At 39.2% G+C, this 22,747-nt stretch overlaps 2 protein-coding genes across 4 annotated transcripts; both read right to left on the bottom strand.

Moving 5' to 3' along the window:
• Window positions 1-9,679: 9,679 nt before the first annotated feature.
• LOC113353179 (sugar transport protein 5-like) lies at window positions 9,680-12,030 on the bottom strand. 2 transcript variants are annotated; one of them, XM_026596865.1, is made up of 4 exons: window positions 11,703-12,030; window positions 11,262-11,581; window positions 10,539-11,171; window positions 9,680-10,389 (listed from the first exon to the last, which is right to left on the bottom strand). In XM_026596865.1, the coding sequence occupies exons 1-4, from the start codon at window positions 11,761-11,763 to the stop codon at window positions 9,943-9,945; spliced, it is 1,461 nt and encodes a 486-aa protein (XP_026452650.1). In that variant the 5' UTR covers window positions 11,764-12,030; the 3' UTR covers window positions 9,680-9,942. The 2 variants fall into 2 exon arrangements, with proteins under 2 accessions (XP_026452650.1, XP_026452651.1); XM_026596866.1 differs by having other exon boundaries at window positions 11,262-11,588; window positions 11,697-11,765.
• Window positions 12,031-12,801: 771 nt separating this feature from the next.
• Window positions 12,802-18,663, bottom strand: LOC113347532 (DIS3-like exonuclease 2). Of its 2 annotated transcripts, XM_026591215.1 has the most exons (8): window positions 18,156-18,663; window positions 17,426-17,814; window positions 17,266-17,319; window positions 17,106-17,174; window positions 14,445-16,670; window positions 13,960-14,031; window positions 13,752-13,872; window positions 12,802-13,669 (listed from the first exon to the last, which is right to left on the bottom strand). In XM_026591215.1, the coding sequence occupies exons 1-8, from the start codon at window positions 18,289-18,291 to the stop codon at window positions 13,635-13,637; spliced, it is 3,102 nt and encodes a 1,033-aa protein (XP_026447000.1). In that variant the 5' UTR covers window positions 18,292-18,663; the 3' UTR covers window positions 12,802-13,634. The 2 variants fall into 2 exon arrangements, with proteins under 2 accessions (XP_026447000.1, XP_026446999.1); XM_026591214.1 differs by having other exon boundaries at window positions 12,802-13,872; window positions 18,156-18,661.
• Between the last annotated feature and the right edge of the window lie 4,084 nt (window positions 18,664-22,747).

Here is a 22,747-nt window from a genome sequence, read left to right as displayed (position 1 = left end):
ACAACAACATTGCACCAAACAGCGTATCCAACTGGCGTGAGATGGTAACGCTTTCTACAAGAAGTATTTCTTCGTATCCGAGCAAATCACCTTTTCAGATTTGGGGAGGATGTTCCAATGAAACAATGAGCATCCAAATGATTATGTCAATAGGTTCAAAATCCTGGATTGTCACGATCCAAATATGATTGAACAACGATTGGTGGAATTATGCATTAATATGATGGTACCCATATATCGTGCTATGCTGGAGAATCTACAATTTCGGACATCCTCTGAACTTCGTGAAGCTGTTAAACGCTCGTCTATAACAGCACCTGCCCTGCTAGAAAGAACCAGGACTGCCAGGAATGAAGAGCCTCATGATATTCGTGGAAGCATACATCTCACCAACAGGCAATACAACCTTCAGCCTTCTGTAAGCATCTTCACTGAAGCAGCAAGAGGAAAACCACCGAGATACAACATCCTGCGCGTCCAAAACCGCCAACTCCAACCTCAGTACCACATGCATGACTATCACAATGATAAAACAACGTCCGAGATATACCATATCTGGTTTGACGGAAACAAAATCGGTGAGAGACGCTTTCAGAAGTAGTTGCATTACCGAAGGAGGTCGCACCCGGGACTTAAGAGGTACATATGAACTCTCCATGTCAAGAGCTTCTTCATATTTGCACAACCTGTTAGTTAAGTCATCCGCATGAGGGAACTTCCCTACTCCTCAAAGACACGATCCAAAGATGATAAATGCAAAGGAATGTTGCTGGGGACTGCTCAACACTACCCATCTCAAAGATTCAAGCAACATATCATTATGATTCCAAGATGTCCAAAAAAAATGACATACTCAAGAGAGCAGACGTATTTTCAAAGACCAGCGATATGCCTGGACGTCTATGAAACACAACGAAGACGCAAAGATGGTATCATGATCAGCAACTCGTACGATCTTCATCAACATTGGGTTCAACTCCAACTTTCTTCCAAATTATTTCTTCAGAAACCCAGCGCATCTATCAACTTGAAAGCTCAATAGATACTCTTGGGCAAGGGATTGTCTCCCTCTTCTCCATTCCATGAGAAAATATCAAGGAAGCTATCGATTCCATCATCAGATTCTCCCTCTAATAACGAGACGATCTCTACCATTATATGAAGACTTCCAAGTTCGTGCAAGTAGCTACCACGCCTCTCCCTGCCGGTCTCTTCTGATCACAGCTGTTTCCAAGAATCGTTGTTGCTCACCAGAGCTTAACCATAGCAACAACCACTACGGACAGAGAATCCCTTCACTGTCAAGGACTTCTTCAACACAAGAGAGACGATCAATCAAAAAGCATGTAATTTTCAAAGGAAAATCAAACTGAAGGTTGTTTGAATCCTTAACCATTATTGTTATCTCCCCTATTTTGAATTACCGGAAGAGAGCGTTGCATGCGTTGAGATGTTATAATAGAAACGGTATTCTTTCCCACGAGGAGAAAACACGACTTGCTGTCCAGCACTATTTGTGTGTGTCTTCCCATCTGCCATATCGTATCGCCTCTGAAGAATGGGAAGAATTCATTTTTCGAAATCAGGGGTTAAGGGTGCCCTCACTAGAGTTCTCTTCAGAAGCCGCTTCAACACACACTCAAGAAGCCACTTCAATGCACGCTCTCTCCTGAAGCCGCTTCAACGCTCTCTCCTGAAGCCACTTCAACGCTCTCTCTAGAAGAAGCTGCTTCAACGCACGCTCTCTCCTGAAGCTGCTTCAACGCTCTCTCCATAAGAAGCCGCTTCAACGCTCTCTCCAGAAGAAGTCGCTTCAATGCAGGCTCTAGAAGCCGCTTCAACGCTCTCTCTCCCGAAGCCGCATCAGCACTCTTTCCCGAATTCACTTCTGCGCTCTCTTTAGAGGCCGAAGCCGCTTCAACACCTTACCAGCAAATGCAATGGAAGTACGTATTTCAAGAGAAAATAAGCTTGGGATAATTAAACCTGGGGACTGACAGCACAGGATGCCTTCACGTCCCTCAACCGGTTTATTTCTAATATCAGCAATCATCACTGTTAAATCTTTACGAGGCGCAGAAAATTCTCAACATGAAGACGTACATGTGCATCAAAGACTCCAAAGTACAAATCAGAGATGTTTTCACATGACCAGCCACGCCATCGATTCTGAAGTGTAACTGGGGACTGCTCATCGCATCCCATTCCATACAACCATCCAAGATTCAGAAGATGGTTCAAAAGATATCGCTTGGAACGAAGTCCTTAAAGATTGGCGGCACATCGTCCAACCGTCTACCTACCAAGCTGGCACGCCACAAATCTTCAAGAAGCGTGTAGTCTGCAAGGGGAATGTAAAACAAAAGAATTGGAGAGCTCAAATTGCAAAATCATGTACACGGGCTCTACTCTAACCTTACCGAGTAGCGCTACGTCTAAAGTTTCAAGCATGAATGAGGGATTATTATTCGATCAAGCCCTGGTTCCAGCCACATGAAACAAAGACTACTAAACATCGAAGAAGTGTCATCAACACCAGGGAAAATGGTACCTTCACTGGAGTCCTCTCCGGAGCTGCTTCAACATCCTCTCCTGAAGCCGTTTCAACATCCTCTCGAGCCGCTTCAACATCCTCTTCAGCTGCTTCAACATATTTTCATAAATTGCTTCAGCAGCCTTTTAAGGATATTCCTCATGATAGGGCTCGTCGACATCAGAGTCGAGGATTATGACGTTGTCATGAAAAGGGTATTCATGTTTATCCAGGAATTCATGTTATGCTCCACCATCCTTCACTTTAGACAGGTAGCAAACCTTTCCGCCCTAACACTTGTTAGATGAGATGCTTCATCGCGCCTCCACTTTTCCTCCATGCTAACCAAATCCAGGAAAGATTGGACACGCTCTCGAACGATACTCAGATGAACAAGGGATTTGGAATGCAGTTTGAGATCCCAACCAACCGTATGCCTAATCTACCTGAGGCCAACCGACATCATGCTAGGGGAAGGCTTACCTGGATACCTCTTGAACATGACATGTTTTAAGGACAGGCCGACCCATCTCTCCTGGTAACATCTAACTTTGTCTCATAAGTTATACCTTTATTTGTCACCATCTAGTGCCTACCCCGCAACAATGTCACTGTTACGTAATAAGCAGGGGACTTAATGTTGATGGTGGTTTTTAGTTCAAGGGCTAAAATCGTAAACCCTGTATTTAATGCGTTGTTATCCTGCAAAGGAACAGATGTCATTTAAAAAGCAATGAGTGCTTAAGCCTCTTTGCTCACATATGTATTGAGCAATTCAATATATTTGTATATATGAAATTTACTCAGAATGGTGCATGCAATAGAAATCCCAAAATATTCTATGAATTTTATCTTCCACCAGCATTATTCACTAATGCATGACTTTCCTAGTATTTCCCTATGCTATGTTCCCAGCCGAACTCTCAATATTGACATGACATGACGATTAAATGTCCACTCTCAGCAGAGTAGCATGAACCTCCCGAAGTTCCAGTATTGAGATCCGCATGGAAGTACTCACACAGGCTGCATCACTCTCTGACAAAGAGAATTTTATATCGATGCACTTTTAAGTTAGCTCGATCGAACACGCTTAAATTCTTTAGGGAAAATCTAGACTGTTAATATCAGTCTCAAAAATGATCACGGCCACACGATTTGACCGCGCGATTTAACAAGCTTAGACTAATCCTAGCAGAATTAGGCAATCGCCATAGTGACCACCGGCGGGCCCACTAGTACCCTAGTCAATCGAGTCCTATTTTGTTCATTCACAAGTTCTTCAAACGCCGACTCAAACATGGGTGTTCGCGCTGTATAAAAACAAGCTCAAACGAGCTAAGACCGACAAAAACGGTCTCAAAAACCCATCACATCCGTCCAACTTAGCCAGCCTAGTTGGACGGCTTAGATCACATCTCAAGCGATCAAATAGGTGTCACCGTGTTCATCGTTGGCCCAACTTTTCCCTTGGTCGATCGACCTGTCCACGTTAAGACCAGAGAGCATCAAATCGTTAGCCCAAACTCGAGCAAACACGTTATTTCAAAACCCTAAATTTTGGGTTGCGGCAATATACTATTGTCGCAAATCATCACATCCGTACAACTTATCCAGCCTAGTTGGACGGCTTAGATCGTGTTTCAGACGATCAAGGAGGTGCACATGAGTTCACCACCGGCCCAATTTTATTCCTACTCGATCGACTTTCCCAGGAATAGTCAATGACGCGTCAAACCGCTTGATCGAACTAGGGTTAATGTGGACGTCTCTAAACCCTAATTGGTGTTTGCGGCGACATGTTACTGTCACAAATCGATCACGACCGCCCAACTTCGCCAGCCGAATTGAATGTCTTAGATCTAATTTAAGATGGCTAAGGAGATGTCAGCATACTCACTAGAGGCTCATCTTCACACATGACCGATCGACCTGTTCAAATTAGCGCTCAGCTCTTTGGTTCGTTTAACCAAACTAGGGTTGGCTGCACGGTTTCCAAACCTTAAATCAACGGCAGCAAACATCTGCCTCAAAAACTATCTCGTCTGTCCAACTTCGCTAACTTGGTCGGACGGCTTAGATCAAATATTAGGCGATCAATGAGGTACCTCAATGATCACCGGACACCCCCCTCTTGCAAGGAGCGATCGATTGAGCTACGGCTCGCCCGTGCGATCCAGGACGATTGCTCAAAGATGGCCCTTTGCGCTGCTTCAACAGCAGTCACTAACTGCCGTAAATCGTCTCGACCACTCAACTTGGCCAGCCGATTTGAATGATTCGGATATAATTTAGATCAACCGGTAGGATTTTAGAATGGATACCATCCGCCACTCGCCTACAGGGAGTGATCGACCAAGCAGCAGCTCATCCCTAGAGCTACCAAACGATTGCCAAAAGGTGTCCGGTCATGCTCTTCTTTTAAGACGATCGACTCGCGACTACTTTAGACAAGCTCAAAAATAGCGATGCTTCTAACACATCGATTATTTTCAGCTTCTTATTCGAAAGTGATGCTTTACATAAATCTATTATAAGCAATGCTTTATAAATATCGGTTTTACAAATAATTTATTATTTGACTTAAGAGCACTGTGTGCTGCTTTCAGTGACAAGTCCCACGAGTCGACCCACTTACTCGAGACATCAAACATGTCACAAACTGGGGGATGCTCACTAGGGTACTGGTCTGGCGGTTTACAACGTGCAGCGTGCAACGCGCTCATTATGAGAACGTGTTAGGAAAGAACGGACGGTTAACAACAATGAGATAGTGGGTAAAAGCGTGACCAGTTTCCCTTCGTAGTGGAAACGTGGTGATTACCACTCTTTACACAATTCCACTCCTCCATTTTCCTAATCACCTCCACTTCCTACGAGATCACGGTGTGCTCGAACAGACTTGTATAAATGGGTTTTTCAACCTATTCAAACGGACAACACAAGTGTTATCAACACAAGTATCCAGAAACCATTTTTATGATACAAGTCATAAAACATCCACACCTTCATAATTCAACATTTTGATCTCAAACATCTTCTTCGCTTCCCTCCCTAAGATTAACCCTTCTCCTTCACTTTGTGACCTAATTGAATCTGGAACGGCCATTTCTTGGTTTAGGCAAGAGTCTTACAGATTGATCTCTCAAACTCAAAAGTACTCCTGTGCAGTACATTTGTTTAGGGTTGGAATTTGTTTCTCATCAACACACCCAAATTTACCAAAACCAGCAGAATCAGTTTTTTCCCTCAAAACACCTAGCGATTTCCATTTCGATTCACAAACCAAGTTTATGAACTACTTCCTTTAAATAAATGTAAAACATTGTTTCCTAGGATGAAATCTTCACCTTTACCCATACACATAACCACAATAGCATTCATACGATTATGTCAATGTCTTATATACGAAGTTCAAAAGATAAGCGTTATACTTCGTATTGTATTCCTTAATACTATGTCTAGCTAGAGTATAATCATTCATGCTTCGCAGTTATGTTTTCAATATGCACGACTTGAAAGATACGTTAGGTAATGAAACAGTTCAAGTCAAATATTACTAACCTCGGGAGGAAGGATGATGTCGTCGTTGTAGCTCCTTGCTTCTTCAAGTCTTCATGTAATACTTGTAATGTCTCATATCCTAATACTTTCAAGCTAACCTATACGAAGTTGACTCTAGTACATGATCAAGCGACTCTTTAAATGAGTTTTTTTCACTAAAATATGACAACCTAACTTGACATACCAACGCTTGGTGAGTTCAACCGAGCTATGCTCTAACAATACTGCATCCTCACCAATAAAGACCCTAGTATGAAACATGGTTACGAAGGCACAAGAACTATGGCGTACATATTATGTTAGGTATAAGATATTGAGTATCTGGTTTAGCCGTAAGATTCATTACTGGATTCTTCTAAAAAGGTATGTGTATAAACTTGATCAAGCTTTATGTTATAATGCTTGATACTGTAATCTATTAATACCAAGAACACTATTGTTTTAAAGGTCTTATGTTTTGCTAAGTGATTTGGTGGAAATCCAAGTATCATCGTGATTAATTGTCTTAAACTTATTTTTTGAAGTTAAATATCATATGTTTCTGAAGATAATAATTTACATCTCTTATATATGTTGAGTCATTACCCATAAAGATGAACCCATGCCAAAAGGTTAAGTGACCTACTTGTAAGAATGGTTATGACGGTAGCTCTCTGATGTAGTTGTCATAAGTGTCTTCTATGCACCTATAAATTCAAAAGAGTCAATATATTATATTTGAATCAAGGTGTTACCACATATCTAATAGTGAGTCCATGTAAATAACTATATAACAATCTAAGAAGGATATGCTCTTAGATAATCTATCTAATAATAATGTTGATATTTAAACTTAGGTTATGATTTCTGGGTAGAACTGTCAAATGATAATCATACAGATTAAGGGCACATTCACCAAATTAGTTAAGAGATAATGGATCCAAGGTGAAGTACTTATTATAGACAAACTAATGCGGCTAGTGAACCATATACCTAGGTTATGTTCAAGATATTGAGATAAGGTGAAGTACTTAGGTTATGTTTAAGTTCTTAAATATACAAGTCAGAAGATGAAAACGAAGTCGATGACTTTTAGCTTTTGATTTTTATTGCAAAGAAGAAATTTCGAGTTCAAGACTGTCTTAGAAAATCTCTCAAAATATGTTTCAAGCAATGGATATTCATAGATACTTAACAATCTTGGTTAGAAACAATTTATTTTTCACGAACTATTTTTGTTTTAAATTGATCGTTTGGAAAGCGCCCAAGAAATGATATTTATTATTTATGGAAATTGCGGATGTTTGAAAATGTTTAAAGAGAGTTTTTCAAAATATTCATCTGGAAACAAGGTAGGTATACATACCCAGATGCTCATAAAGTATTTTTATAAATATGTAGAATTGTTACAACTCTTATAGAAACTTCTAAGATAATTTGTTCACTAAGTCACCATGTTTGTGGATTTTTGGGTTTAGTCTATCGTGTTATTGAACACGATTATTGCTTTTAGTAGAGAAGATTAGAAATTGGTAGTATATTGTTATGCAGCTCAGATTTCTTTTTTCTCTTTAAATGAGAAAGAGAGAGAAAAAATTCAAAAAAATCACTTTTTAAGACAAATTACAAGCTAGCGTTTAATGACTGAGACAATAAGAAAGAAGGTAACAAGCACTTGTTTAGTTGATGGTCACATGAAAATCAAATGTCAAAGGTAAACGAGTATTTTGAGAAATCTTCATTTTTTGCCGGTTCCCAAATCAATCAGTTCCATAGACTCCATAATTTATAATGAGCAATAGATACAAAACTTTGCAATCATGAGGCAAACAAAAAATTGACATTCAAAAGTATCTTTAACCATGTTATAACTATATAAATATCGGTTTTTTATATAATTCCACCCAAACGACATCAATATTGCAAAAAAACTTAACATATTTCCATTATAATCGAAAATTCACTGAGCCTGTAGACTCCACTTGCACCCCTCCCTCCATCACTAATACAAATACTAATTTTATAAACAATAATTCTAGAGGGGCGTCAAGAAAAAATAAAGCCAAAATCCAGGGAACAAATTTTGGGTGGGCCCTACTCCTCGTCCCACTAAGCTAATAAGGGGTCTCATTTTTAGGGTGAATTTTATGCGTGGTCGGTTTTGGCTTGCTTTTTTCACGAACTTTGGAGTGAAACAATAAATTGGTTATATTGTACTACCGTGCAGGTCTTAGCAGATCAATCTTCATACGTAACCTTTTATCTTATACTCTTTCATCTCTATAATCTTAACTAGTTTTTGGTTCGTTTTTCGGGTTTTTACCCCTCTTTGTTTCTTCTGCTATTTTTTTTTTCTTGTGTGTTCTAAGTTCAAAAGCGTCTTAATTAAGAATCAAATCTTCTATTGGGGGTTATGTTTTTCAGCAACCTCTCATGATCTTCCTTTATTCTTGATTGAATTTAGTTTTTTAGTTTAAATCATTTTCTTGTTATTGTTTTATAATTTCAGCTCTTGTATTTTGTGGTTTTCTGATTGGGTTTTTTCTTTTTACTATTGTAACTTAATCTTGCAAAAGGTTTGTTGTTTAAAGTGGTTTCTTGTAAATGGTTGAGCTTTAGATCTTACTGATTTTCAATCAAGCAGAACTAAAGATTCACATCAAAGGTCCTCATCAAGCTTCGGATAGCCAGCAGCAGCAGTAAAGATTAGCTCATCACAGCATCTGTAGATATTTGACATTGTTATATGTTTACACTCCAACAACAACATGTTTCCAAAGGCGCGGACACAAGCTTATACAAAGACACTTAAAACACCAAGACCGATTTCGATACCGATCCATGCCTTTTCATATCGATGCAGCCAGATTGTAACCGTTTTACGTTATACTTGTTTCCTTTGTTACTGTTATTTTTAAAAAACAATCGACAAATGATTGGATCTATGGATCCTTACATGATGTCATCTGTTTTACTATGATTCTAAAGAGAAAAAACCTAAGAAATGGTTGGATTTTTCGATCATGACATCTCTATTAATTTTAGATTTGTTACATAGTTTGGATGTGTTACTTTTGATCAACCAAGACCGTTTAAACTTGTCTTGTTATAGCTGAATAAATTATTAATGGTAGGAATTCGTTGTTAGATTAGGTCCTGGGACTATGGCTTTAAGTGGTTTGGATGTCATTGTAGTCTGTTTGAAATTATCGTAATTGTTGGATTCCTTCGAGTCAGTCCTGTAAATGCTTCTGATCTTGAATCTGAGTTTTATGATGAATACAATTGAGGCTTGCCTTTTTTTCTTTCTCGTGGCCATATAAAATACACAGAATTGGTTAAAAAGACCAAAATCAACAATTCTTGGGTGAAAAGGACATCTAGATTTTGATACTGTTTAAATGGACAAAAATATAAAAATAGCCAGGATGTAAACAGTTTCATCCTACCCATTTTCAAATACTTTTTCTTATTTTTAATTTACATCAGGATGCATCCAGTTTCATCCTCGCTATTTTTAAAGTTTAAGACAGGATGATTTCAATTTCATCCTTGCTATCTTTTTAGTGTCAATTTCACCCATACTAATTTTTACTCGTCCATTAGAACCATGTTTTAAAAATATTTGGACAAATGATCCATTTTCCGAATAAAATACATGTACCAATACTGCCATATAGGCGCCACAGACATTACAAGGTACTCGCCTAATCCTGATTAGCAAATATATGTGCTAATATCTAACCTAATTACAACTTTGTTGAACCAAATACAAAAAACTGATCAGTTATGATCCATCATATAATTTATTTAATTTTGTCAATGGAATCGATCATACACATACCTAAATGTTGAATTTCGAGCCTCTATGTCGATATTGTTTGCAACATTGTTGGCGACGGTGCCGTAAACTTCTTCCGTAACCAATGTTGTTGCCAAATAGTATGCATAGATTCTAGCGGAACTCCTTTAGTTTCGGGCAAGAGGCAAACAACAAAAGTAGTCATGATGACGATCCAACCAGCATAAAACAAGAAAACGGTGTATTTGAAACGACAAAGCTGTGACAAGAATGTTTGAGAAAAAATGAATGTAACTGAGAAGTGAACTGCGATTGATACACTTTGTCCAATTGGTCGTATTTTCACCGGACATACTTCAGTTGGTACTAAGAAACATAACGGACCCCAAGACCAACCGAAACCGGCCGCGTAAAGACACATCAGTACCAGGATTACACTCCCCGCTGCTTTTGAAATTTCTCCTTTCCCTGATAGCCCCAATGTCGCTCCTAATATACTTGCCAACCCAACCTTCATCAACAAAAAATAAAATGTTACATTCCTGAATAATTGTTCAGGCGGCGTGCAAAACTCAATCAAGGTTCCGGTTTACTCGGCTAACCGAACGATTTTACATAACATTTACTGTATGGTTAATCGGCATAATAATTTGTACGAACCTGGCAGATGAACATCTGGATCCCACCCTCAATGAACAAAGCACGCCGACCAAACCTATCTACCATAAACATGGATGCTGCTATGGAACCAACATTAACAAGGCCTAACAAAATTGTCCCTTTCAAAGCTGAGTCATTCCCGAACCCTACCGAGTTAAACAAAACTGGTGCATAAAATGCTATTGTGTTAATTCCTATTAGTTGTTGAAAGAATGGAACCCCCCCTGATATAACCAGATGAGGCCGATATTGTTTCTTAAATATCGTCTTAAATGATATCTGATCGACTTCCCTTGCAGTTTCACATGCTTCAACCAGTTCACTCAACTCAGTTTCAATATCTGAGTTAGCCCCGCGAACTTTCAGCAGTGCGTCTCTAGCTTCAGGGAGTTTACCACGCTCCACTAGGCTGCTGGGGGTGTCTGTAACTAGAAGTGCCCCAAGTAAGACGATAGCAGCTGGGGCTGCAGCCAAGCCAAGGGACAATCGCCAACCCCATTTGCCGAGTCCAGAGGTTACAAAGTTTATGATATTTGCACAAAGCACACCAATGGCAATGAACAATTGGAAGCCAGTGTTAAAGGCTCCCCGATACTTTGGTGGCGCCATTTCCGCGATATAAACTGGTGCAGCCTTCAGTTCATGCAATTTTCACCATCATCAAAAGCAAATCGGCCGCTTATAAGTAAGCAAAGAAAAGAAACTTGAAATTATTTAGTCTACCTGATTCGTGAAACCGACTCCAAAACCTAGCAAAATCCGACCAAGAATAAGCAAAACGACGTTTGGAGCCGTGCAATTGACGATGGAACCAACCAAAAATGTACAACCACCGAACAGTATTGCAAATTTACGACCAAATACCTTAGTTACCCGACTAGCTAAGAGTGATGAAACTAACCCTGATAAATACAATGACGAAGTGAACAAAGTTAAAATTTGACTATCATATACACAATAGGTACTTTGAGTTGCATCTTCCTTCTTCTTCAACACCGACGGGAAAAACTTCTCGAGGAACGGTGGCATTGTTGTCACTCCACCTGGAACCAACAAAATGCAAGCAACGATTTGGAAGGAAAAAAAGAAAAAAAAAGGAACCAATATCTTAGGTAGCAAACCACGAAACAGAACTCGGTTCAATGGGACCATTACAAAACTCACCTGAAATTCCAAGATCAAGCCACAAGAAGCTGCAACAATGGAGCTCATGATTACAGACCATGTTATTTTCTCATTCCTTATACTTGGGTCTATTGCTCCATAACCTGCCGTTCTAGTACCATGCCCTACTCTTCCTTCCATCCTGTCCTTTCTATCCGTCTATCTATGCATTTGAAATTAAGATTGAAAATGCTACCTTGAATAACTTAATTTATGTATTTGTCGTTCCATAACTTGTCAATGATTCTTCTCTGTTTTCTATTTTTTTTCTCTAAAAATTCTCTCTTTTCTGAAACACCTGAGTTCGTTGGAGGTTGAAAAGAAGGAAATAATTTGGACTGAAAAATCTGTTATTAGATGGTTGAGGTTGAAAATGACCAGTTTGACCGAAATGTCCGATGGATATCAACCATAATAACCGTTTATACAGCTGAACTATATCCATGTTTTTAGCCCTTATAAATGAACCATATAGACTTCTATTTAAGCATGATCTACTACTATACTTTTGTTTTGAAAAACAAGTTTTTCTAAATCAATTGAAAACACTTGATGAACCATATACTCCACTTCATCTGAACAAAAGATAACTCTTTGCCCAAACAACTTCTTGCTCCTACAATTGAATGCAAAAAAAAGTATTTGGTACATTCCCATTTTCATCGAACCATTTTGAATTAGAGCAGACTTTGGATCAAGAGGCACATTCCGAATCACACTAAATAGTTTAGATTTTAGGTTGGTGTTGATTTTGAGTATTAGAGCAGATTTTAGGCCATCTTATTGTGTTGTAGTATGCAATTAACTGCCGCCTTGGATAACCCGTAACATTCACGGCAAATGACTTTATTGTCAATCATACACTTTATTGGCAATTTCAACATTATTATATGACCCCGAAAAAAATAATGTATCAAAGAACAACACTGAAGGCAGAACTATATGAACAAAATGGAGAAAAGGCCATAGAGAAGAAAAGCAGACATAGTAAGGTTAATCAGTACACTCTTATCACAAGAACACCGAATTATCCAACAGCATGTACGCATCACAGAAGAACAGAAGTAGCTTAAAGTTAAAAAGTAAGTTCCACCAAGAGTCAACTTAAAACAGCGTATTATTCAACAACAGTGTAAGTATTCCATTTACCTTCCTAACAGCAACCTAAAAACAGAAGGGAATACGAAAAACAACTTCGGATAGACAGCAAAAACAAGCCAGAAAACCAAAATTATTCTGGCTCATCATTAGTTTAAGGCATACATGCCAGCTACAATGAGGCTGCTAAGTCTTGGTTCCTGAAACTCTTTCACTGAGATGCCTAAAAAACTAAGGCACCTCGTTGGTTTCTTGGGACTGGAACTGGCCAACAAAAAAACATAGGTCCATATTCCACCCCGTCAGCGGCTTAGTTTTTTGAAAAGAAAAAAAAATCAAAAGGAGAAGCCACAACTAAACCAGAGTCAGAACCTTACTTAAAGCTACTACACCTCAAATACCACCAGAGAATATTCATCACCTTCTCTGACCAGACGACAAACTATTCACAAACACATGAAACATTATCTTCTTTGGAGCATATGGTTCTCATTGTGATACCTCAGCCTCCACATGTGGACTATACATCCCTACTTTAATATCTACAGCAGTGCAGTAGGCACTACCCGTTCAACTAGAATTCCTCTTTCTTCATCTCCTTCCATTTTATTTCTTCCTGAATAATATGACCAACAAATCCTGGCTTTCACCCATAATACGAGCTCAGGTACAGCCTTGCCCCTACATCAGGTGGCCCATCATCACCCCCAACAGCATGGAGTGCAACATTGATGGTGGAAAAGAGACGAAGAGTCAAAGGAAAACATGCTGGCTCAACATCATTTATTTCTAAAACTTCATGGTCACTTTGTTTGATGGTATTGTATTCTTCTCCTACGAGCGGAACTCCGCCAACTTCAGTCCTGGTACTATTATCACAAACAAACCTATCTTGGTCAGTATCGCATGGGCTAATGATCCATACAACATCTTCAAGAGGTCGATATCTACCAGGGCTATATCTCCTATTGGGTTGATATTTTGTACATATATCGATGATCAATGTTGACGTTGTTTCAAGCCACTCTGTCGTTAAGCCATCCACTTCATCATAGTTAATCCTTCGCTCCATCTAATGAAAGCAATTTTACAGCCATAAGAAACAGATTTATACAAAAATCTAACATAGTAAAACTACACATGGAAACGAAATCCTTACCGCAAGCTTAGGAATGTAAACTGACATGAACTTTGGTCCCAGACCCAAAACTCTTGCTTCTGTAACCAAGGCCTGTTGAGAAAAACAGGAAAATATATCAAACAATAGAACACTAAATCCAATAAACCAACAAACTTATGCAACGTTAGGAACTAATTTTAACTTTTAAGCTACCGCAACATCATGTCATCCAATCTTGCCCACTCACTCACTACACCTGATGAACAACCAAGAGCAACAAGAGCCCTCGACTAGTACTTGTGAGGCTGGTGTTACAACTTAGAACACATTGTTATACTAACACAGGAAGTGGATTTGAGGGACATTAAACAAGACATGACTCTCAGTTCAACCAATATTCATCAGATGAAATAAATGGAAACTCAAATTTGCAAATCAACAGACAAATATGCAAACTCATCAAAATAAAATGAGATGAATAAACCCAAAACATATCAAAAAGAACTTAAGAGATATATACATACCTGTCTTTTCTTGAGCATGGCCCACAAGAAAATTTTGTCACAAGCATCCTCAGCATACTTGCTAGCCATCATTCTCCTATTGCAATACGCAGCAACTTCAGCAAGTGCCTCCGGACAAAGAATTTGATGCTTCAATGCCGCAGCATGTAATGCTTCCCTACATTCTTGGGTACCCAAGATATCCTCATCAAAATCAATACCAGTAAAACACTTTATTGCAAGTGAATTACACGTATTAGCTGAGGCCCACATTCTTTGGTGCTGAAGACACATATCTTCAGCTTCGATAACTGCATTCAGTGTGCGATGCACAACAATATCAGGGTACCTACGCAGTGGGGATGTGAAATGAGTATATTGAGGAATTGCCAATGCATAATGGTTCCAATCACTTTGCTTGTTCTTAAATTCTCCGGTAGAAAAATAGGAAGCTAACTGCATCGGCTTTGAAGCAGATGACTTGAGAACACCAAATAACCCAGGGTCATCATTTTTCATTTTTTCCTTGATCCGCTCCAATGAAAGCTGAAGCCCACCAGAAGAAGAAGTGTCTAATTCTAAACCATACTTCTGACAAAAGGTTTCAAACTCTTTCAGTTTCCGAACATTTGGTGCAGGATGTCTACGTAACAGTGCAGCATCAGGGAAAGCTCTCGATATAACTTCAGCAACGGTCCTATTTGCCAGAATCATTAACTCTTCAACAAGAGAGTTCGAAGCTTTCTGCACGAGAAGCGTACTGTCCTGTGGAAATCCACTCTCATCAAATGAAAAACCAAGCTTGGAACTTTCTAAGTCAAGTGCCCCGTCTTTAAATCTATTCTCTTTCAACCGCTTGGAAATTTCATACAGGCTTTTAACAGATTTGACTATGTGCTTCCATTCAAACTGACCATACAATTTAGGATACCCATTTCCCGAGGGAGTAGAACTATCAGAATCTGCCAATCCATCAATTATGTCCTGAGCATGCTGGTATGACAGCTTGCAACATGAATGTATCACAGTACGGCCTAGCCAACGATGCACAACATCACCAGAAAGGTTGATGTCACAAATAATTGAAAAGGTAAATTTATCTACCCCGGGATTAAGTGAACCCATGTTCTCAGAAAGCAACGGTGGCAACATAGACAGCTTTTGTTGTCGAAGGTAAGTACTCGTAGATCGTGTCTGGGCTTCCATGTCCAGAGCGGTACCCGGGGGAACAAAATAGGACACATCAGAAATGTGCATCCCAACCCTGAAAATGTCATCTGAAATTCTTTGAACTGACAAAGCATCATCAAGATCAATAGACGTAGACGGGTCGATAGTAAATGTACATAGATCTCTAAGATCCTTTCTTTCGGCGACTTCCTCCTTCGGTAACTCCCAAGGAATTTCAGGAAGGCAGGACAGGGCCTCGGAGGAAAACTCAGAATTAGAAATTGTATTCTCAAATAAAATAGCAGCAATTTGCGATCCAATTTCTCCACCCCTTCCAAGAACATGCAAGACCTCCGCCTGAGGTAGGAGGCAATCTTCCTTCCAATCACTAATCCGAGCAGCAACCAAATCCATCTCAAGATCCACGTCACCTTTCTCTAATCTCTGCTTGATACAATCGGGTAAGCTTTTCACACAAACCAACATTCTGGGTAGTTTGGCATAATTGGGTGTCAGTTGGATGTGTTCTTGATCAGCAAAGAAAGTGAAACCATTTTTTTTCTTGGTTTCCTTCTTATTTCGGTTGCTGGAAGAAACCCACTGCTTAACTCCAAGAAAGCCGACAACAGAGTCACGGCGAGGAGATCTGTTAACGATAGCTACAACCCTTCCAGTGGGTCGCTTAAAAGGATACGCCTTCACCATGCCACAAATCTTCTCAATAGCATCTGAAACTTCTTTACGCTCATGGGGAGATGATGGTTGTTGTCCTTCGGACCCATGCTTATTATTTCCATTCATAATGCCCGGCTCAGGATGAACAGCACCGGCTTGACTTCTATCTTCGTGGTAAAGACCCAACTCTGCAGGAACCGAGTCATTATTCTTAGGTAAACCCTCACAGTAAGAATCTAGCTTTTCTTTCCCTTTGCAGTTCTCACCAACCACATCCGCAACGCCACAAGACATGTTACCATCACCTGTCTGGGCAGACGTGTTCCCTTGGACAACAGACCCTCTCAGCCTAGTCCAATATGCCAAAGGATCCAATTTGATTGCTACTGTATCTCCTTCTAGCTACAAACACAAAATGATTCCATTAAGAACAATACCAAGAATAATGCTGATTGGGGGTTACACCGCTCAAGGAATGAACTGGTACTGTAACTATGTAGTGATCCAAAATGTACTCCTAGTACACCCTTCGGGATATTTACAATTTTTTCTTTCTACGGGATAATGTGGCAAGATAACTGCAGTGAGCACTCCCTACCCAGCTTATACGCCAAATTAGGAAAGGCTCAAAATAATGTGCAAAAACTCAGATGTGATGTGCATGAGATGTAATCAAGGGAAAGAAATTATCAACAGGTTCACTGATCTAAACTGTGCACAGAAAACGATTTCAATTCACCGGACAGTCGGATAGGGTGACAATGTGGAGCCAACAGGTACTACGGAAATAATAAATTTCAGAGAAACAAACCAAATGAGAAAAACATGCACACTTACTGCTCTATTTTGGAAAGGAAAACCGTTGATGAGAATATCAATAGGTACTCCGCTTACTGTACAGTAGGCCTGCTCATAAAAATAGGATTTAAGAGTAAGACATGATACATGCTCCAAATTCCAACTTCAATGCAGGAAGTGTGAAAACGAGTTACAATACCTCGGTTGGGTTGTGAGCATTCACTCGGAACGGTGTTATAAAAACTTCACCTTTCTGCAGAACAATACACAAAAGGCTATTACTAATTTACCCAGCATGTTCATAAGGTTCAGCGAGAGTACCAAATAAATTAAGAAACTATATTTAGAAACCTGTATACCTCTACAGCTTCAGAAACAGCCTGCTCTGACAAGTGCGGAACAAAAAAACTTCTCTGATTCCCAGGAGGAGTCCCATTCTTACAGGGAGAGACAAAATCTTTAATTCGGAGTGGTTCGTTAGTCTCTTGACGGAGAATTTGTGGTGGAGAAGACTGCCCATTCTCGAGTGGAAGTTGAGGAGGCATACTTCTGAACTCCACTACTTGATCATTGCTACGGTTTGTTGGTAGTGAGCTGAAAGCAACATCCGATGCTCTAGCCAATCCTTGATCATTTAACAGACCAACGTTCAATCCCAAACTTGAGGACGCCTCATTCAACGTATTACTATTACTAAAGCATACTGATGCCTCTTCATTTACCCCATTCAGTGAACTATGACAAACCCCTGCAAAAAAGAAGTAAATAAAATGAGAATCTAATGCATCAGTCAATGTGACAACCATAAGAAGTTTCGTTGTCTAACCCTAAATACATCAAAAATCTGTAAAGGAAATCCCCAGCATAACTCAATACAATTCAAGATTAATGAACAGATTCTCAGCTGAAACTCTCAAGAAAGTATAAAAAAAGTCCTGTCCGAGATCAACATGAACACAACAAGTTGTTATATGGATTTTGAATTAAATAAGCTCACTTGCACAGTAGATCCTCAGGTTTCCTTGGATAAATTTTATATTTTACAACAAACCCTACCAGAAATCAACCCTAATCGAAAGATTTTCTTACCTGAACAATTAAGTAGTTGTTTAGAGCGTCGATTAGAACGGCGTTTTTTCTTCTTTTCTTTATTATTACTACTATTATTAGAATCACCCTCTTCAGTATTAGTCGCACCAAATTGCTCACTCATTCTATTCATCATAGCTCAGAACACACAGATCTCTTTTTCCTCACCAACTAAAAAACCCTAATTTTTTTGTAAAATAGAAAGAAAGAAGAACAGATAATTAAAATTCTACGGTTTAGAGTATAAAAAAGAAAAAAGAAACTAATTAGAGAAGCTCTGATTCCGTTAACTAAAAAAAACGGAAGAGCAGAGGAGGAAATTCGAAAGGGAAGAAGAGAAAGTAGTAATTGTAGTGGGTGAGATGGTGGTGGTGGGGATATACGGATGAAGGAGACGTGATTATGAGGTGAGGGTCGGCGAGAGACAACAACGCCGACTCTTTGATTCCTTTGTCTTCCTTCCTTTCTTTCTTTCCCTACTACCTAATTCTTCTTCCCTCTTCTCTCTCCAGCTTTACTTTTGTGTAGCAAGTCCCAACTCCCAATTACCAAACAAAGCTATACGTTTCTTTACAGACCCCCAAGGTTATCGTGACACGTTTGGATCTATCCATGATAACCTCTACTCCCGTCGGTCTAGGGTACTTGCCGGATAAGGTGTGCTGCGTGTGCATATGTGCGTGCAAAAGGTGCTAGACTTTGGCCAGAGGTGTGTGTTTTCATTCGGTTGAGGTCTCAAGGCTTAAGGCTTACTCATAGGGTGCTCCAATTTCAAGAAAAACCCCAATGGTTAGGCGAAAACAGATAAAGTTGGTTATAAAAGTTAATTTGATGGTTGGGATTGGATGCACCCAAATAGGTAAAGTTGTTTGAATTTTAAAAATACATCAAATTTGATTCAAGTTCTCATACAAGGAATTCCATGAACACTATTTTGAATCGAGAGATTTGATTAGCTTTTGTCAACTTGAATCAACGGAACATAATTGTTGGCCTAAGAGCATCAAACGAGTATGATAAAATGGCAATATATATGGTGTTAGAGCATTGCTCGATCGAACTCACAAGTGTTGCTATATCAAGCTTGTTGTCAAATTTAGTTGTCAAAATTGTTTCTTGATTTCTAGTCTACAATTAGTTAAGTCTCGGTCTAGGATAGAGGTACTTGAGAAACGAGTCAGTCATCACCTGCGTTCTACCGTTTGAAGGCGAAGATCAACCGAAGCCTTTGGAAAACTTTATCAACAAAAGGTAAGTGAAGACTGAACCACCTATTTCTCGAGCTATATTCACCTTTCTATCTTTGAGACGATTGTCGCATAACTAATTAGACTAGCTTGCATAGACAAAAATTTCGAGTGGAGAACTAATTATTTAGTTTACGAATTTCTCGAAATATAATGACTAAGCTTAATGAACATTTGTTCATACTTGATCAATTTCGGTGGAGAGAAATTTATTGTTCGGAACCAAATCTTGATTCAAGTTTATCATTCGTAAATAGCCTGGAACAGTGATTTGTGTCATTGATGCTATTCGGGAATGTTTCGAGTTGATTCAGAAAAATATTGAACTACTATATTCGGATAATTGTTATTTGTCTGAAGCTGTATTACATGTATTCGTACACGTAGCGTAGTAGCTATATATCGACTTGTAGATTTGTGTGTTACGCATATTCGTATGCACATCATGGGAGAATCTGTTTGTTTCGTGATCCGGATAGATATTCATATACAAACCATTTTGGAACTGTGGTAAGCGAACCGGGTTTAAGTATCCAAACGGTATGCGAACCAGTTAAAGAGTCGGCCTTCAACTCTAAAACTTAGAGTTACACCTAAGTTTGCAAACCCGGTACGTGAACTAAAAAATTATGTCAACTCCGGAACTCGGCTTTGCTTGAAAATTTGCAAACCGGTTCGTGCACCTTGACTCAGCCGATTCACAAACTTAAGTATTTGTAGTTTGTGCACTTAACAACTATGTCGATTATGATTCAATTGTGATTAAATTATCTCTACGAGATAATTTGCATTTGATCAATTCTCTAATTAACACTAAACTTATTTGACACATGATTGTGACTCAGGATTAATGTCTTTGTGTTCATGGAAATGAGTGTTAAGCTTTTAAGTTCAAACCGGCTAGTTTCGGCTAACCATGTTGAACGTAGTCTTTATACACGGTTCTGTTACGATTTACGTAACCAGAGTGTATATCTTGTTTATGTGAATAAGATTCAAAGCTTTCATCTAACGGTGAATATTGTTTGCTTGGTTCCAAAGCTATCTTAGCTTAAACCTGAAGCAACCTAGGCTTTGAAGTCTTTATAAGAGTAACTCTTGGAAACTAGGATATTTGAATCCCGACATTACTTTTTGGTGTGTCCTAGTTGTATCTAGAGTCCTCCTCTCCAGAAACCCTTTTAGGGTTTAGCGACTATCAAAGACTTCATTGGGATTCGTGAAGCTAGGATTAGTTATCTTTTATCTTGATAACTTAAGTATCCTGATCTTGTTCGCTTGTTGATTTATCACTTGAACAAGATAGATAGTAATCACAAAGTTCTCTTCGTATCAAACTTTGTTATTCCGCAAGTCTTATACATGTGAGTTGAATAATAATCTAGGTTGCACTTCGGGATGCATAAGCACAGATTTTGAGGATAGCCAGACTTTGGTCAAGTTGTTATCGATTTTCATCACCTGGATCTTTCGTTTGATCTGATCATCTGTTTAGATCGTAAGTCAGGAAATCAATTATATGCTTAATCTATGGGAGGAATATTTGGTTTAAAGTCTTCAATTGAGTTGAAGCAACTCTTAGTTGGTGTGACGTCATCTAAAGGAATCAATTGTGCGGAGTCCTGCTGGGATTCAAGAAGCGTAAGGAGCGCGACTGTACCTGAATCAGTGGAAACTGAGTTCGGGATCAACTGCACTCCAGACTGAAGTTAATTGGTAGTAGGCTAGTGTACGTAGCGGATTAATACAGTTTGGTATTCAATTTAGACCAGGTCCTGGGGTTTTTCTGCATTTGCGGTTTTCTCGTTAATAAAATTTCTAGTGTCTATGTTATTTCTTTTTCTGCATTATATTGTTTATCTTTATAATTGAAATATCACAGGTTGTGCGTTGTTCAATCAAAGTAAATACGCCCGACCTAGTTTGTTGAATACAACTTGATTGATCCTTGGACATTGGTCTTTGGTACCGTCTAGGAACTCTCTTTGTGGTTAGGTTCGCGAATTCAATTATGTAAACGTTCAATCTCAAGAGAGATAGAGATACAGCTCTAGACACTTTCCTTGATTGAGTTGTAACTCTCGGAGTTATGTTGATTTTGTCCATAAAAATTTCCTACGAAAAAGTTGGTTGTGACGGAACGGAAAATTTACGCCTAGCGCACCAGGGCGCGCAGGCTATAACTTCCCTGATGCGCCATGATGATGCTACTTACCAAGCCTTAAAGCTAGGAAAATGCACATTCATTTGCCCTTGCAAGCATGCTCGTGGAGCATGATGTAGATAAATTAGCATCCAGACCGTTCCAACTTACCCTTGTTCCGCAAAGGGTTTATTAAGAAACAAAAACTTTCTTAAAACGGAAAAAACGGCATTTTGAGTCCCTAAACGATGGACTTTGGTTAAAATTCCAAGACCGTGATACGTAGATCACGTCTTGATCATTGGTCTGTTTCCAATCAATTTACACCTATCTTGAGCTAAATTATGGCTCTCGGGTTTTTAGCCTCCAAATAGGCTGTAGCTTGCTCATCTGCATCAACTTTTCTTTCTCGTGCCAAGGCTGCATCTATCGGGATCATGTTGTACTTTCCTTAGGCTTATGCAAGCTCCGCTAACTTGCGCATTGATGTAGGTTACTTTCTAGACCATGCCCAATTCACAATTGGTGCATATGCCAAAACCGTGTAGCTTGATAGGCCATATAAGCATCCAGTGAATGGCATGAAAACTAGCCTCATCAAGTGTGGCCATAATCATCTCTTGCATCGCAATACCGATCCAGATGATATGAGAGGCCAAAATGCTGCAATTATCAAGCATATACCGTAGTTCATCCTCTAAGGTACAAGAAACTTAAACAACTCGTTTGCAAGGTTGTTTCCTAGAAATAATGGTAATGTCCTAGTCTGTATAGGTCGTTCCATCAAAATGCACAAAGATTACGCATTTCGGAAATGGCATAGTGATGCCTTCACATAATATGCCCCATTTGCAAGGCTACGCAACTATAAATGAGGCTTACGCATCATTTATACTCTTTCGGCTAAGCTATGAAACTTAGTTGGTGCATAGTCCGCATATGCATCTTCAACCAACTACCCCTCCCTATATATGTTAACTTACCATTTCTACAACTTAGAAAAAGGGAGAGGATTGACATGCTTGCTTCACTATTCATGGCCTTTGCCATGTATCCCTGAATAACCGGCAATGATTGCTGAGTTCCGTTCTGTAATTCACAATGATTGCACATCACTCGTTCTGGCTGTTGCACAATGATTGCGCAATACTCGTTCCGCGTGTTTCACAATGATTATGCATCACTTGTTCTTCCTGTTGCAC

Source organism: Papaver somniferum, chromosome 2 (genome assembly GCF_003573695.1).
Source record: "Papaver somniferum cultivar HN1 chromosome 2, ASM357369v1, whole genome shotgun sequence".
Lineage (NCBI taxonomy): Eukaryota > Viridiplantae > Streptophyta > Magnoliopsida > Ranunculales > Papaveraceae > Papaver > Papaver somniferum.
The sequence above is the reverse complement of the archived record's forward strand: the minus strand, read 5'-3'. Positions and strand labels throughout refer to the sequence as shown.